Below are 15,546 nucleotides of genomic sequence, written 5' to 3'. Positions count from 1 at the left end.
CACTTCACATGAAGCTCCACCATAACAACAATAATCAGTTTTCTGCTACACCAATAGAATACTTTCACTTTTGATACTTGTGGATGTTATTACTTCAACTTGAGGAGGATTTTGAAACCAGAACCTTTATTTATATTGAAGTACTTTTGCATTGAGGTATTTGCACTTTTACTTTAGTCGTGGATTGGAGTACTTCTTCCACCGTGCACTTGTTATTAGTTATTTAGTGATTAATCATAAACTAAGCCATAAATAACAACAACGTTTGGTTTGCAGGTTACAACTTCAAATTGTGGGAATTAATCCACTTTATTAAAGACTTATTAACATTTATAATTGCACTCTTGGTTAAATAAACCCATTTATTAATGACTTAACATTTAAAACTGCACATTTTATTGATCAAAAACCTTTATTAATAACTTATCAACATGTGTGATGGATTTTTGGAAAATAATAAACCCACAGCATTTATAAACATGTGGTCACATGTTTACTGCATTAATATACCAACTGTACTTTTCACAACCTGGCAACCCAAAAAGTGACAATTTATTAACCATTAATACAGCTAAAGTAACTTATACGTTATTAGAAGTTATTAGAAAAAGGTACCGCTTGAAGAGAGATCCGGTCTATAAAGTAAAAGCTCCAAGTTCCTGCACATGCATTGTGCATTGCTTTAGATATTTGGACATTGCTTCACGCTTCTGTCATCTATATACACCCTGTCGATACAAATTTGTGTAAATATAGGAGCAGCCACAAATTCGCGTCATGGGGAGTATTTAGGTGATGACCTTTCACCTCTTGGGTAAGAAACACCTTCATTTTAAAGACGAGAGCTCCTCAGAATGTATGTTTCATGGTACATGATGCTCATATTGGAGGTTTCCTGTGTTTAAAAAGCTGATTGTCCTGAGTGTCCATGCACAGAGCTGCAGGCCCTCACACCGCTCTCTCTCTCTTTCAGCTGCACGTTGCTGCAGAATATGACATCTGTGAGAGTTGCAGGGAGGCCGTTCAATGGGGGTCATTGTTCGGCACGTCGTTTATCTTCTTTTCACCGCCTGCATGTTCGAGGAGGAGTTTGACTTTGCAGGGAAACGTGAGCAGGACCTCGACATCCAGCTCCAACAGGCGGCCGCAGACCGGACGCCGAGCTGGAGAAGATGAGGCCCAACGAGAGAAGTAAGTTCCCTAAAGATGCTTATTACCTGTAGACGAGGCGATGAGAGTTTCTATTTGATTTGGGGGAACAGTCACCTCGGGGTCACACTCGTATAAGCATTTATAAGCTGTAAACAAATTCGTAAATGTTTTTTAATTGGTTGTAAATAAAGTCTTGTGTTAAGGTCCTAATCATGGAGGCGTCACATCTTATGTAAGCATTTACAAGCTGGAAACAATTAGTTCCTAAATGTTTTATAACGTACTAAAATGTGGTCGTAAACAGATATAATGACAGTTTAAGTGTTTATTACTGGGCAGTATTATAATATATGTTGTAACTACTCCCATTTACAACTGCTTTGTTATTGTTAATTAGATGTTTATACACTATAACTTACACTTACAAAAGTTGACAAATTCATTTATAAACACTTAGAGTCTGGTATTAAGCATTTATTAAAAGTGTACAAACTACTTATAAACGCTAAAACAAATCTGTGTTGCGAGAATAATCATGTAGGCATTTATAAGATGTAAACAAACAGTTAATAAATGGTTTAAAACACACTAAAATGTAGTTGTAAACACCTATATTGACAGTGTAAGTGTTTATTAATGGGCAGTAGTTGTCAGTAGTTACAAATTAACTTATATTATAACTGCACTTCACTGTATTATCATTAATTATATGTTTATAACAGCTTCCACTTACAGTTGACACATGAATAAATACCCACTTATGCATTACAGAGTGTTATAAAGCATTTATAAAACGTTTATATACTGCTGATAGATAAAGTAAAGTGTGAGAGGCCTGACCTGGAGACTTAAAGCTGGAATGTTTTCTCTGAAGAAGAACTACTTTATTTTAATTCCCTTAATTAGCTGAAAACAGCTACTTTGCCTTTCTTTCCCCCCTTAAAGCCTATTTTCAAACTGTATTTTAATTATATCTATTTATGTTTTAATTTGCTTTATTGCTCATGCTGCCGGTGGGAAGTTGAATCAACTGCATTTGAATTAATTCAGAGCCATCAATCCTCTCCTCGTGGACACGTGGCTCCTGCAGCTAATTGACAAGAGAGGTTTGTCAGCATGCACTGAATGGATGGGTGTGGGGGGGGGTTGTACATGTCCATCACAGATCCGACAGGCAGCCTGAAGAGTGCGGAGCTCTCGCCATGGTGATGAAGATGGGTTGTTAAGTGCAGCTCAGGGATTGTTGTCACATCTGAATAATAACTGTCAGCCGCCGCAGGCCGCAGGGATCACACACATTTATACTGTACACAGACTTATCGTGAGATCTTCCTCCTCCTCCTCCTCCTCCTCCTCCTCCTCCTCCTCCTCCTCTGGCTGCCTCGTATATCACAGGACCATTTAGACTTTTTTTTAGGACAGCGCACTTATTGCTGATTTCCTTTGTATTCTTATGGCTCTTGTTATAGCCCGGTATCGGCCATCAGAGAGAGTTATGGCGCGCAAAGCTGGAGGAGGTGTTCTCATCCTTTACTTCAGTAAACTAAACGCTATAAAAGTACTCCATTACAAGTAAAAGTGATGAATTCAAGAGGACACAGAAGCATAATTTTCTTTCAGTTGTGAATAATTATATTCTGTTTTTACCAAGAAAACAAATATATTTTAATTCTGTATAGTTCCTCAATATTTAGACACATACTAACTTTGTGTTTGTACTGCATGTTTAATGTGTAAATGTAGCGGAGTAAAAATTATATTTCCCTTACAACGCAGCAGAGAAATACTCAAGTAAAGTACAAATATGTCAATGTTGGGTACTTTCTAGCTTTAGTTGACAGTTTATAAGGGACACCATGTATATTTGTTGATTGGTAGTGATTGGGAAGGACACAATAATAGAAACACCTCTCTTTCTAACACAATACAACTCCACAGCTTGATGTTTGACAAAAAAATTCCCAGTGCTTTCAGGCCCCTTTCTCATGTCTTCATCATGGAGTTATAGCTCAGTTGTCATAGTTACTCCATGGTAACCGGAAGCTATAGAGTCAGAAGACGTGGCTGAAAGCTCCTGAAAGATATGAGTGGACTATTTTAAGAGCTATATGGTTTAATAAACTGGCAACTGCACACACGTTTTAGGACATTTTACTCAACGTTGTCCTTTAAATGGGACTAAATAACAGCTGTCTCACGACACAAGGAGCTCACGTGAAAGCTGGGGGGGGGGGGGCTATTCACATTTTCTCCTGGCGAGGGGCTCACGGCTCAGAGATCAAAGGGTCTCATTTGCATTAATTAACGCCACTCAGTTAAATATTACCTTTCAAAACCAATCAAAGCGATCGAGCAAAAACACCAAAACCAGACATCAAAGGCGCCGCCGATCGATGCGCCGCAGCGGCCCGCGGTGGACGTAAAGCGGCCCGGTGGTCGTAAACCGGCCCGAGGCCTCGTTATGAAACTTTTATTTTTAATGGACGCTGCTGCTGCTGCTGACCGCTGCCTGTCTTACAAGTAATAATTATTATTAAAAAAACAATAATCTAATTAGACATAATGCTATTTGTATGTGAGTGAAAACAAACAACAACAACAACAACAACAACAGATTGAAAATGAGTTGTTTGTGGCCCCTCTGTTGTCATCGGCCCTCAAGGAAATGATGATGAGAGCATATGTGTTCATGCATGTATCAGTGTGAAAATGCAACTTTGGGGGGGGGGGGGGTCCCAATGGCGGAGGAGGCTCTTCTGAACAGACCCCTCTCCTCTATCCACTAAAATATTCAGCTTCTTCCAGCCTTGAGTCTCTTCATGCAGCTCTAATTGCCACAAAGATAGAGACACAAGCGCCGCACACACACAATATATATATATACACACACACACATACATACACATACGGTTATTTCCATATAAAACTGAGCTTGCATGATCAGCAGAAAGGTCCCCCCCCCTCCCCAGACACACACACACACACTCACTCACACAAACACACACACACACACACACACACACACACACACACACACACACACACACACACACACACACACACACACACACACACACACACACCACTCACATGCACACAGGCTGACATTGTGCGCTATGCAGGGCGGTGTGAGCTGCCGAAACACCGTCCACTCGGCTTCAGCCCACCGGAACGCGAAGCCACATCATATCATCTAAAGCGGGAGGCGCTTCTTTTCTCTGCGGGGATTTTATTTATAATCTAAGGAGTTTTTTGTTTTTAGGGGGTTTAATCCCCAAACCAGAACCCCCACCCCCTCCACCCTCCCCCACTCCAACCCTTACAAAAAAAAGCAAAGAAAGAGAAAGAAAGGTGAGAAGAAGCCGGTGTGTGTGTGTATGTCGATGTGTGTGTGTGTGTGTGTGTGTGTGTTTGCGCGGGGCTTGTTTCAGTGGATGGATGTAGGTTGTGGAAAGGCGGCGGCGGGCTGCTTGTGTGTCTTTATGATTTACGAGCCTGACTCCAGCCGCAGTTCACCCAGAGTTCATAAAGCTGCATGCCTCCAGACTTTATTCTCTCTCCGCGTCTCTTTTCGCCCTTAAAAAACCCTGCTGCTTAATAATCCTGTTCCGTTGGATTCAATTTAATTAAGAGGACGTTGTTGTTGTTGCTTCTTCTTCTTCTCTCTTAAAATCACGTTTCAATTCGAGGCAGGAACAACAAAAACAAAAATAAAAAGAAGCTATATCTGCACAATGGTCTTCTGTTTTATTCTGTGTTTTATGGAGATGTATGAGGTTTTTTAGCAGATTGTGTTATAACATTTAAATTTTTTTCCCCTTGAAAATGTTGCAGACAAGGAGCATCCATTAACTGACATGCACGAAGGCTGTTATTTATTAACAGTCACGGCCTAATGTCGCCCATTAATGAGATTTCAGTAAACACACAACGAAAAGACAATGTATTCACTTGTATAATTATATTTAATGTATTTTCCATTTACGGGCCTATTTGTGTTTGTGTGTGTGCAATAAGTGTTACTGTTGTGCCATTTGTCTTTATTTCCATTGCTATTAATTTCGTTTTTTATCTTTAAAAACAAAAGAATATACGAATAAGAAATAACTTCGTTAATAATTATTTTGTTTTAGTTTTTTTGCCCGCTTCACCACACAATGAAAAATATAATAACCGTCGTTGTAGGACAGTGAAACACTCTTTATTAAATTATTTTTTATTTCTGCACAGATTCTACAGAATCCTCCTGTTTTGGTGTGTGATGCTTTTTCCTTTTAGAGGGTTTATTTGCACCAGACTCTCATGTTCCCGTGGCCTGTTAGGCCATGGACAGCCTCGACATTCATGTCAGCATACTATTGAGTTGATAAGATGGATCATGTGGTCTCCTCCCTGATTCTGTCTCTTTTCCTCCCCTTTCCTTTTCTGGATCCTCTCAGGCCAGAAGCTGCAGGGCTCTCTGGAAACCTGCCATGTGACATTTGGCTGCCAGCGCTCCGCCAAAAGGTCAAAGGGGGCCCCGGTGCATATTTATTGGCAATGCAGAAACCCGGTGCGCCACAAAACGCCCAGCACCAGGACTTCTTCTTCTTTGGCGGCGGCGGCGAGTCTTTGGAGGATGTCGGCGGGTTTGTCGGCGCAGCTGCGCGCCACCAATTGGCGCACGCGGAGACGTTTGCGCGCACATTGCCCCGGAGGTCAAAGCAGCAAAACCCCAAGTTCCCGACGAGCAAAAAGATTTTCCCCTGGATGAAAGAGTCCAAGCCCTCGAATCAGAAACACGGCAGGGGGGTCGCAGGTCTGTATGACGTCATGAGGCGTTTTCAAATCAGGCCTTTTCGTTCATGTCCCCTTTAGGAAACCATAGTCTGAGGTTCAAACTCCCAGGTGGCATTTAATGAAGCTATGCAGTAAGGGTCCCAAATGACTTTATATATATTTTTTATACATGTATTTGATTATATGGTTTTCGAAACAAAAACAACATAAAATAAAATAACATAAATTATTAAGACAACACACATTAAGTTCAAAGTTAACAGAACGACTATTTTCAAATCAAGAAAGCTTCCCTTCATTTAACTGTACTTCATATTTGTAAGGCCTGATAATAATATGTACCTTTAAATCAAGTTTTTTTGGTTGTTTTTAAAACATGATTCAAGTTCTGTGTCAGAGGCCTGTTTACAATCTGTACCTTCGCATCTTTATTTGAGAAACAACAACACATGTCTATCCAGCCCTTATATTATCATTTACCACTTCAGAAAATCCAACCAGCAGCTTCTTGGACCCCATATTTTAAAAGTGGTCAGCATTCTCCACCAATCTCTGTGTCGCATGCTAACCCTGATATAAACACATATGTGCGGTCTTGTTTTCTTTTAGTTTCTGTCTTTTCCTTTCCTCTCTCGCCATGTTGTTGTTGATTTGTTTGTTTGTTTATTTATCACTTTCATCTTTATTTGTTTACAAGGTTGTCTGAGCGTTGATGCTCTTTTCACAACAACAGTCAATTAATAAAACTGAAAACTGACTCTCAGATGTGACAATGATCGTGACGTCATCAATGAGACGTGACTGCCCGCCTCCACTCAGTGGTTTCAACCTGCTCAAACCTTCCTTTCCTCTCCCTCACCGTTTGTCTCCACAGACTGCACCGTCAACGAGAAGTGCTCTGGCGTGACCCCGGCCTCCAAGAGGATGCGCACCGCGTACACGAGCGCGCAACTGGTGGAGCTGGAGAAGGAGTTCCACTTCAGCCGCTACCTGTGCAAACAGCGGCGCGTGGAGATGGCCGACCTGCTCAACCTCCACGAGAGGCAGATCAAGATCTGGTTCCAGAACCGGAGGATGAAGCAGAAGAAGGACGAGAGAGTGCAGGGCCCCACCACCACCACCACCACATCGTCCTCCTCCACCCCGTCCTCCCCCTCCGCCCCGGGCAGCCCCACTCTGTCGAGCCTGGGTTATGTCCATCTGGGCGGGGATTTCCATCCGGCCTCCCCTCGGCTCAAGTCCCAGCAACACCAGTCCCAACCCGCGTACCCGGCAGAATACCCCAAATATCCCGCTGCAGGCTTCACGCACGACCCGCAGTTCAACGTGCGGTACGAGGCGCACACCACCTCACGCGCAGCCGACCCAAACGTGGATCTCAACGGTTCATATTTCCAACCGAGCTGCACGCATGAGGACAGAATCATGCAAGCTCCCAAACTGACTCATTTGTAGCAGAAACACGCGAATTCCTCCACAAACCAACGTCCCCTTTAATAAATAGAAGAAGCCTCGTCTTGATGCATGTGTTTATATAATTTATTTATTAGACTCAATATTGGTCTCAGATGCTATTTATTTGTATTTACACAAGTTTATTCACAATAATTTATACCCAATGTCGTGTTAACTCTGACGCATAGGCCTCTTAAAATAGTTTTCAGAGACAACCTGTTTATCTTATATTAAAATGTTCGCCACTGTTGTTTCAGCTCCATAAATAAATCCAATTTGTTAAGATTTCCCCAGACTCTAAATACTCTAAGAACCACAACGAAAAGACAAAAACAACTACAACGTCGGAATAAATGTCGACTTTGTGTTAAAGCTTAACGCACTTGAGGTCTATAAAGTCACAATAAGTCTAACTTAATCTTAGAGTCCTTAAGGAGTGAGTGTGGACGTGAAAGTGTTTCTTGGAAGATATACCGTTGTAGTCTCGGTGTCGTTAAAAAGGTCGAAGTGGGCCACACAAGCTGCCAATCTGTGAAAAGAGCGCATGATGGATCACTGAGTCCAGGAGGCGCGTTGGACTCGGTCTGTCTGCAGGACTCGAGAGGCCGAAGAAATGTAGTTGGACCAAATAGAGACATTTACAGCGAGTTGTTTTTAAATGTCACCAATTCCTTTTCAAACTTTACATTTAAGTTAAATGATGGCACAGAAAAAAAGATATATCAGCTTGAACTTAGGCAATATAATAACAAAAGGTGATGACATTTTTTAAACATTTATTGTGTATTATTAATTGCCTTTAGTGGCAGCATGTTTGGTTAAATAAATAATAACTATTACTATTAACTGACATATTCGGCCATAACACCAACTCTCTTTTCTTTAAGGCTAACATCTTCATAATACACGATCCATATTATTGTGACCATGTTGTTTAAATAGTTTGACATTTGTAGCTCTCGTAGCACTGCAGTCTAATGCTGTGTCCCGATGTTTGTGTTCTTATCAGATGGATGAGCGAGTTTGATTGAAGCGTTTGTCATGTAAATGCGAGCCGTTTGATGGACGAGCCCGCAGACTTGACAGAGTGCTGCAGGACCTTTGCCATTGGCGTTTAGCGGGTCACGTGGTGTGTCAGGAAGGTGATATGAGGGTGGAAGGCAGTTTTACAGCTTTGACATACTACCTAGAAGGTTAGGGCAAAGGGAGCACCGATTAATGACTGCTCGGTCTTGATCAGTCGTGAACAAACAAAAGGCCCAAGTCCAGGATGAACTCCTACTTAGACTACCCCGTGTGCAACCGGGGAGCGAATATTTTCAGTGCCAAGACCGGATACCACAATTTGAACCATGGATACGTGTCGTCCAACTCGTGCGCAACAAGTGATAGTTACGCAACGGACGGGCGCTTAGTTGCCGCAACTCCTGCGCCACACCAGACTCCGAGCATCCCTCTGCACCACCAGACACACGTCAGCCTGGATCTGCAGTTTGCGACACCGGGGAACTCCATGTACGCGTCCCCACTGGAGTACGGACACCACCAGTACGGGCTCCCGCCGGAGCAGGACCGGAGCTTCATTCACGCCCAGGTCTCACCCGTCGGATCCAACATGGCTCCCTACACCGGGGACAGCTGCGGGCCTGGAGCTGCAACGGGCAGCCAGTTTTTACATTTTGGAAACGGGGATCAGAGGCAGCCAGAATACCCAGACAGTGTTTACACGAGGCTACCGCTCCACAGGAAGGCGAAGGATTTGGAGCATGTGGAGGACACTTCTAAAACATTCGACTGGATGAAAGTGAAGAGGAACCCACCTAAAACAGGTTTGTTCATCTTGAGACAGATTCAGGAGAATTGAGTAATATTCAGAGAACCCATGAGACCACTGACGCACAGTGCGTAAACTGTGCGTAAAAGCACAATTTAGTAGCCACAGATGCCAACATTTATCTAGAAAATGTCTCTTTGCCAACTAATGTTTTTTCTATTCCTTGTCACATGTTTCATTCACACCTTAAGGCCATGCTTCAGCTCCATGACGTTCGTGTTTTTTCTTCTTCGCCATCATCCATTCATCCATTTCTCTTTCCACAGCTGTCCTATCGGAGTTCGGGATTCCCGGGCAGCACAACGTGATCCGCACCAACTTCACCACCAAGCAGCTGACCGAGCTGGAGAAAGAGTTCCACTTCAACAAGTACCTGACGCGGGGGAGGAGGGTGGAGGTCGCCGCTAGTCTGGAGCTCAACGAGACGCAGGTGAAGATCTGGTTTCAGAACCGCAGGATGAAGCAGAAAAAACGTGAGAAGTCGGCCTGCGTTTTGGTCAAAGCTGCGGCACCTGTGGAGAAACTCTCCGGCCCCAACAGCTCTCCAAAGGCAAAAGGGAAAGACTGTGAACCGTGATGTGACTTTTGATCACAAACAAACAAACAATACTGAGGGCCTGAGCAGTTTCCCACTTCTCTCCTTCAGTCCCATTCCAGAAGACAAGTGTGACTTTGCATGTGGACTTTGTGAAGTGACCAGGGGGAATGTTAGTGTCTGCTCACAGTGCAATGATTAATGCTGAATTGGATTCAATGTAAAAAAAGGTAGTATTTGTAAACTTCTCGTATGATTTGTGTTGGAGCACTGAAGTACTCGGTGTCATTGTTTGCACTATTTATTTACAGGGTATTTTCAAACAACTGTTCAGATTTTTTTTTTTAGCTTAATAAAGTTTATAAAACGAAAATAAAGTGTTGTATTTGCTGTTTATTTAAAAAGTAAAAATGTTTAGAGTGTAAAAAGACGAAGACAAAGCTCATTTAAGTCGAATCTAACTTTTTGAATTTTGATACAGAATTTGAAGAATCTTACTCCTATTTGTTTAAAAATATATAAATATATGTAAATAATAAATTGTTCTAAATATTAATGGTTTTTGAATTGCGTCACCAACTTCTTCCATTAGTAGTCTCGCAAATGTCCCCTTGCATAATGTGACAAGGGACATCTTTCAAGACACACAGGGTGGTTTCCAGTGACCTTTTCACCTCCAAATACCTCCAGGGGCTCTAAACATGACAACAAACTCCAGGGATCCAGGTCTCACCCTTGATTTGTTACCCAAATTCTGCTCGGACACAGCTGACACAGGTTGCAATGACATCCACTTGTATTTTACATAATTTGAGTGAAACATTTTTCATTAAACCACCACACGTTTTCCTTTTTCTTAAATCGGGAGGAAGTGAGCTGATAATTCAACATTTAAGTGCTCATTGTGGCCGCAGGATCAACGTTTGCCGGACCCGACCACCTGGTTCCTTCTGATGGCGACGATGGGGCAGCAGTTTCAATATTTGCACTGGGTGTTAGGTTTGCGCACACAGTTTCTGCCCCAGCAGCACTGGCCTGTTGGTGCCCTTTTTTTCTTCCTAAAGCGGCGGTTCACACAGAGTTCAGGCACAAATGAATGCAGAGTCAATCTGTCAAGACACCAGAGTGGCTCGGAGAAGTCGACTCTTGGGCCTCTCACACTTGAGATCTCTGCAGGTATTTCCTTTAAAGAGGTGCTGCACACTTAAATGGCAAACTAAACGACAGGAATGTGATGAAACACACCAGTGCTGAAAAAAATTAACATTTCTTCTGACGAAATGTATAAAGAAATATGTATATTTGTTTTTTGGGGCTTTTCACGAGTTGAAAAGGCCTCAAAGGGCAATCTACTGTTTTAAATCAGCCGTGATCCATCGCCCGGTCTGGACGTCGGGAGATTTATGTAAAAGAAAAATGTTACGGTCTTTTAATCAGAAGAGGCCAGGAGATTTCACCGAGCAATTCCCGCCTCACACATCCAGCTTATAGACCCAGACCTGGAGGTGAAGTTACACTTTTAATACCGAGACTAAAAAAATGTAATCCCATTTAGTCAATGTTCCGCTTTATGCAAAGTAAAAACTCTTCTGTAGGTTCAGGGCTTGTTTATAGGAAATGGAAATCAGCAATCATCTGAAACTTATCCGCATGCAGTTTTCCTACAACTGTTGAAAATGAATAGAGTTCCACTAATAGAAGTTACAGTTGAAATACCACACGGCCCATTACTGTAAATTAGAAAAAGGGGGCTGGGAGGTTTGTTGTCGTGCCTGTCTTTAAAAGCCAAAAGCTTCCAGAAGAGTCACAAGGCCAAGGACTGGGGAGGTGACTATCGATAAGGTGACTAGTCACAGATCCAACAACAACAACAACAACAAAAATAAACATAAAGGGGGGGGGCGGGGGGGGGGGGTGCAGAAAACAAGTGTGGGACTTCATTCCAGAGGTGTGATCCCTGCCATCTCTGGAGGTAATACCTCAGCACTCCCAGCGGGCTCTCCATCTGGAGGTGTCAGAGTCGGGGCTGCAGCCAACGCCGCGGAGACAGATGTTCAGCATGGGGGAAGAGGAGGAGGAGGAGGATGCTTTTCACCTTCGGATTCAGCTCCTTGCCTTCTGCCGGTAGAATGTAGGGCAAGGAGAGGAGAGGAGGAGAAGAGAGGAGAGGATGGTTAATGAACACTGAGGGACAAGCGGGAAGATCATTCATGATGGCAAAAAACAATCAAAAGCTCTGCAGCGCGATCACCTGACCGCACAGACGCGAGGTCTATTAATACATGGAGCAGCCAGCCTCTTCCTCCTCAGATATATTACGCATCTTTAGCCGGCCCGCCTCCCTCTGCACCCCGTTTGAGGTCAGCCAGCGCTGTTTGTACCCCATGCTGCTGGCAGTTGTTGCAGGCTCCTTTACAAGTCTATTGCCATGCTCACTTCCTTGGTTTTCGACCAGTTCCTCTGTCGCATGTCACTCTGCAGGGTCCCGGCGCTTCAAAGGGGAACTAGATACAGTATTCATGTGATAATGGGGGGGCTGGTCATCAGAGGGATACAACAGGGGAGTCACTTTTATTGCTAGTTGTCAAACACAGCTTATCTATCACACATACAGAATATTCTTTAGTCTACAGAGCATTATTTTGTTAAAGGATCTTTTCAGCAATCGAATGATAAAGTCATATTTCCATCATTGTCCCTGTTGTTTTATTAACAAGATGGAGAGAGGAATTTAACGGCTTCAACTAACGATTATCTTCATCATCGATTACATTTGAAGATTCTTTCTTCGCTCTCGGTTTCTAAAAAAATGAAAAGGAGTGAAAAATGCCTCGAGCCCAGTTGAAGTCATTGAATGTCTGGTTCAAAAATCCAAATATATTTGAGCTACTGTATCGTGGGATAATTAAAAGCAGCACATTCTCACATTTGAGACGCTGGAACCAGGAAATGTTTGTCGCTTTCTTTTGCTCGAAAAACCAATGAAATGATTCATAAAAATAGTCACACGTTAGCTTCCTGATTACTTGAGTTATTACAAAAGTAAAAACAGTCTAATGTCAATCACAAAATATGACAAATATAGATTTTCTGGTAAGATATCCGAGACTCTCCAACCCAACGGTGGCACGCCAAGTCTCAAACATCGATGGTTGAAAAGGTAAAACACGTGACGATGCATTTAGATATCCATACGCTCGATATTATTACTCCCTTTAATGGAAACTATACTTCTGTTTTTGCGGTGACAAAGTGTTGGAAATTAGAAGCAACGAAAGAAATGAAGAGCGGTCACACATGTGACTTTTATTCTGTCGATATTTATCCATATTAATTTAAGCCTTGTGAAATGCTGCCTAGCTGTGAACGTGCTCTCCCTTCCTTTGTTACGCCACTGAGGCTCTTTTGAGCCGAGGCTGGGAGACTCTTGACAACCATCCCCCATCAGAGGCTCTATTGGATCTGGAAGCGCCAGCCAACCTGAAGCTCCAGCCTCCTGCCCCCCCTTACCCCCCCTGCATCCTTTCCCCCTCTCCATCAGCATAGTAACTGAGAGAGACAAGTGACTTGGCCAGGGTTAACGTCTTAATGCTCCCTGGGATTGCCTCCAGGATCCAAATGGCTACCCCTAATAGTTTTCCTCCTCCTGTGTGCCTGTCAGCCCGCCATTACGATACGGCGAAAAGAAAAACAAGACTAGCCGAGAAGGCGGCGTAACGAAGCAGCACAATGAAATGATGAGGGGCGGTGAGGAAGAAGAGGGGCACCCTACGAAAGGTTCGGCGTGGAGGCTGGAAGGCGCCGCCCGCCCGCCCACAACACCGCCGTCCACAACGCCTCCTGGGCACTTTGCATGGAGAGGCTGTGCGCCTGGAATTAAACCAGCTTCTTCCTTTAGAGCCCACGGGGAGGATGGGGGGGGGGGGCAGAACTCAATCAGTGTCACGTCACATGGTTCAAAGCGGCCAATTCGATGCCGCCAGGAGGCTGAGAAATGCAAGGTGACAGTTCATTTTACCAGTGACAGTGTGTCGGTCTCGCTCGCTGGTTCCCCAAGTCAATTCCCAGCGAGCAGTGAAGGTTGAGCGTTGCTGGAGACAGACAGCAGCTACCCCCCCCCCTCCCCCCCTCCCCTGCCACCACCAACCTTCCTCCTCCTCCTCGTCCTCACCACTCTCTCATCGACCCCGCTCTGCTTTGTATTCCAATTAACTGGACAGAGGGAGCAGCGGCAGTGAGCAGGATCACAAGCGCAGGCAGACACACTCTCCTGGCGTCCTTCCAGTCTCGCAATCCCTCCGATATCAAAAGCGCTTTCCTACCATTCCCTTTCCTTTCCTTTCCTACCCTTCCCTTTCCTTTCCTTTCCTTTCCTTCCCTTTCCTTTCCTTTCCTCATCTAGCTGGCTCGTGACAAGGGCCAGTTGTTCCACGGGGATAATTTACAGATTCTTCTTTAACAACTGCCTCTGGGGACAATGTCTCGGTAATGAAAAATAGGTCCCTCTCTCACATTCATGCATCACGTGTAATAGAGGTGTGAGATCACTCAGCCGAGTCAACGCACTGCGAGCTGTAACTGCTCCCTAACAGACACCTCAAATAATGCTGAATTAATATTTTGAAATGGCTCATATATCCTAACATAATACAATTTGAATGATTTTCTATTCAATGCTCTCAGGGCTCCCATTGATCTGAATACAAGCTGAGGTAACCCCTTTCCCAGTCAGTCAATATGTGGCTCACTGAAGGTTGTAGATTTAGCGCAACACATTTGCTCCTCTGTCTTTTGTGTCCTCAATCTATCATCACTTTTTTTTCTTCTCCTTCTCACCCCGCCGTCACCAAAGCCCCCCCTTCACTGACATATGTTTGAGCAATGGGTGGGTTGGGAATACAATGATACTGAGGAAATCCGAAAAGTAAACTACCTCTTTTTATCTCCTCGAGCAACACAAACATTTGCAACGGACCCTTAAGAATTAGGTCAAACACCTTCTTTTTTTTGTATCAAGGGTTTGAATCTGCTGTGACATGTTTATATAATATTAAAGCCACATTTGAGCACCGACTTGAGATATTAGCTGTTGGATAAGGTGACACCTATTCTTCGGGAGTGATTTATGGCATGGTTTGAAAACAAATGGGAATAGTGTAATCTGCAGCGTAAATCTTTACAACATTTGTAATCTTTTGACAGAATCTAGGATGCAAGTTCTTCATTAAAAAAAAAGAAAAAGAAAAGTGCCCCTCAATCACATCACTTCCTTTTCTGAAATAAAGGTAAAGACAGAAAGAGCCTGAAAGACCGGCATGGGTGCTTCACTGTTTGTCCCCCTGGACTGCCAGAGTGTTTCTGCCTATCTTGAGAATGCAATGTAGTGTGTGTGTGTGTGTGTGTGTGTTTATGTAGGACAGGATACACACACACACACACACACACCCGTCATGCCCTGAGGATCCTCCTGACTCTCTGTCCTGGCTCTATATCAGATCAGAGAGACCCGGTGTCCCTCCCCACACCGCAATGCAAATGAAAAGGAATGCGCTGATAAAAGGCCAGATCCTAAAGATGAGAGGGCAGGAGGAGGACAGAGGCAGCGAATGCTAAAGGTGGGGAGGGAGGAGGGGTGAAGAGCCTCTTGGGGAGATGAGAGGTGGCGGAGGAGTCAGTGTTGGTAGTAGCGGGAGATCATAGCCTCGCTCCCCCTCAGCGGCGTTTGATACAGGGCTTTTGTCGCTCTTTCAGCGGTGCATTGTTGGGTGGTGTAATCCCCGTCGGATTACAA

At 43.8% G+C, this 15,546-nt stretch overlaps 2 protein-coding genes across 2 annotated transcripts; both read left to right on the top strand.

The window, feature by feature from the left end:
* The first annotated feature begins 5,691 nt into the window (after window positions 1-5,691).
* On the top strand, window positions 5,692-7,386 carry LOC130203962 (homeobox protein Hox-D3-like). The gene is made up of 2 exons (XM_056430432.1): window positions 5,692-5,950; window positions 6,806-7,386. The coding sequence occupies exons 1-2, from the start codon at window positions 5,692-5,694 to the stop codon at window positions 7,384-7,386; spliced, it is 840 nt and encodes a 279-aa protein (XP_056286407.1).
* A 1,270-nt stretch (window positions 7,387-8,656) lies between these two features.
* hoxb1b (homeobox B1b) lies at window positions 8,657-9,797 on the top strand. Its single transcript, XM_056430116.1, has 2 exons — window positions 8,657-9,215; window positions 9,487-9,797. The coding sequence occupies exons 1-2, from the start codon at window positions 8,657-8,659 to the stop codon at window positions 9,795-9,797; spliced, it is 870 nt and encodes a 289-aa protein (XP_056286091.1).
* The last annotated feature ends 5,749 nt before the right edge of the window (window positions 9,798-15,546 follow it).

Source organism: Pseudoliparis swirei, chromosome 13 (assembly GCF_029220125.1).
Source record: "Pseudoliparis swirei isolate HS2019 ecotype Mariana Trench chromosome 13, NWPU_hadal_v1, whole genome shotgun sequence".
In the NCBI taxonomy this organism is placed as follows: domain Eukaryota; kingdom Metazoa; phylum Chordata; class Actinopteri; order Perciformes; family Liparidae; genus Pseudoliparis; species Pseudoliparis swirei.
Note: the sequence above shows the minus strand (reverse complement) of the source record. Positions and strands in the feature narration are given on the sequence as shown.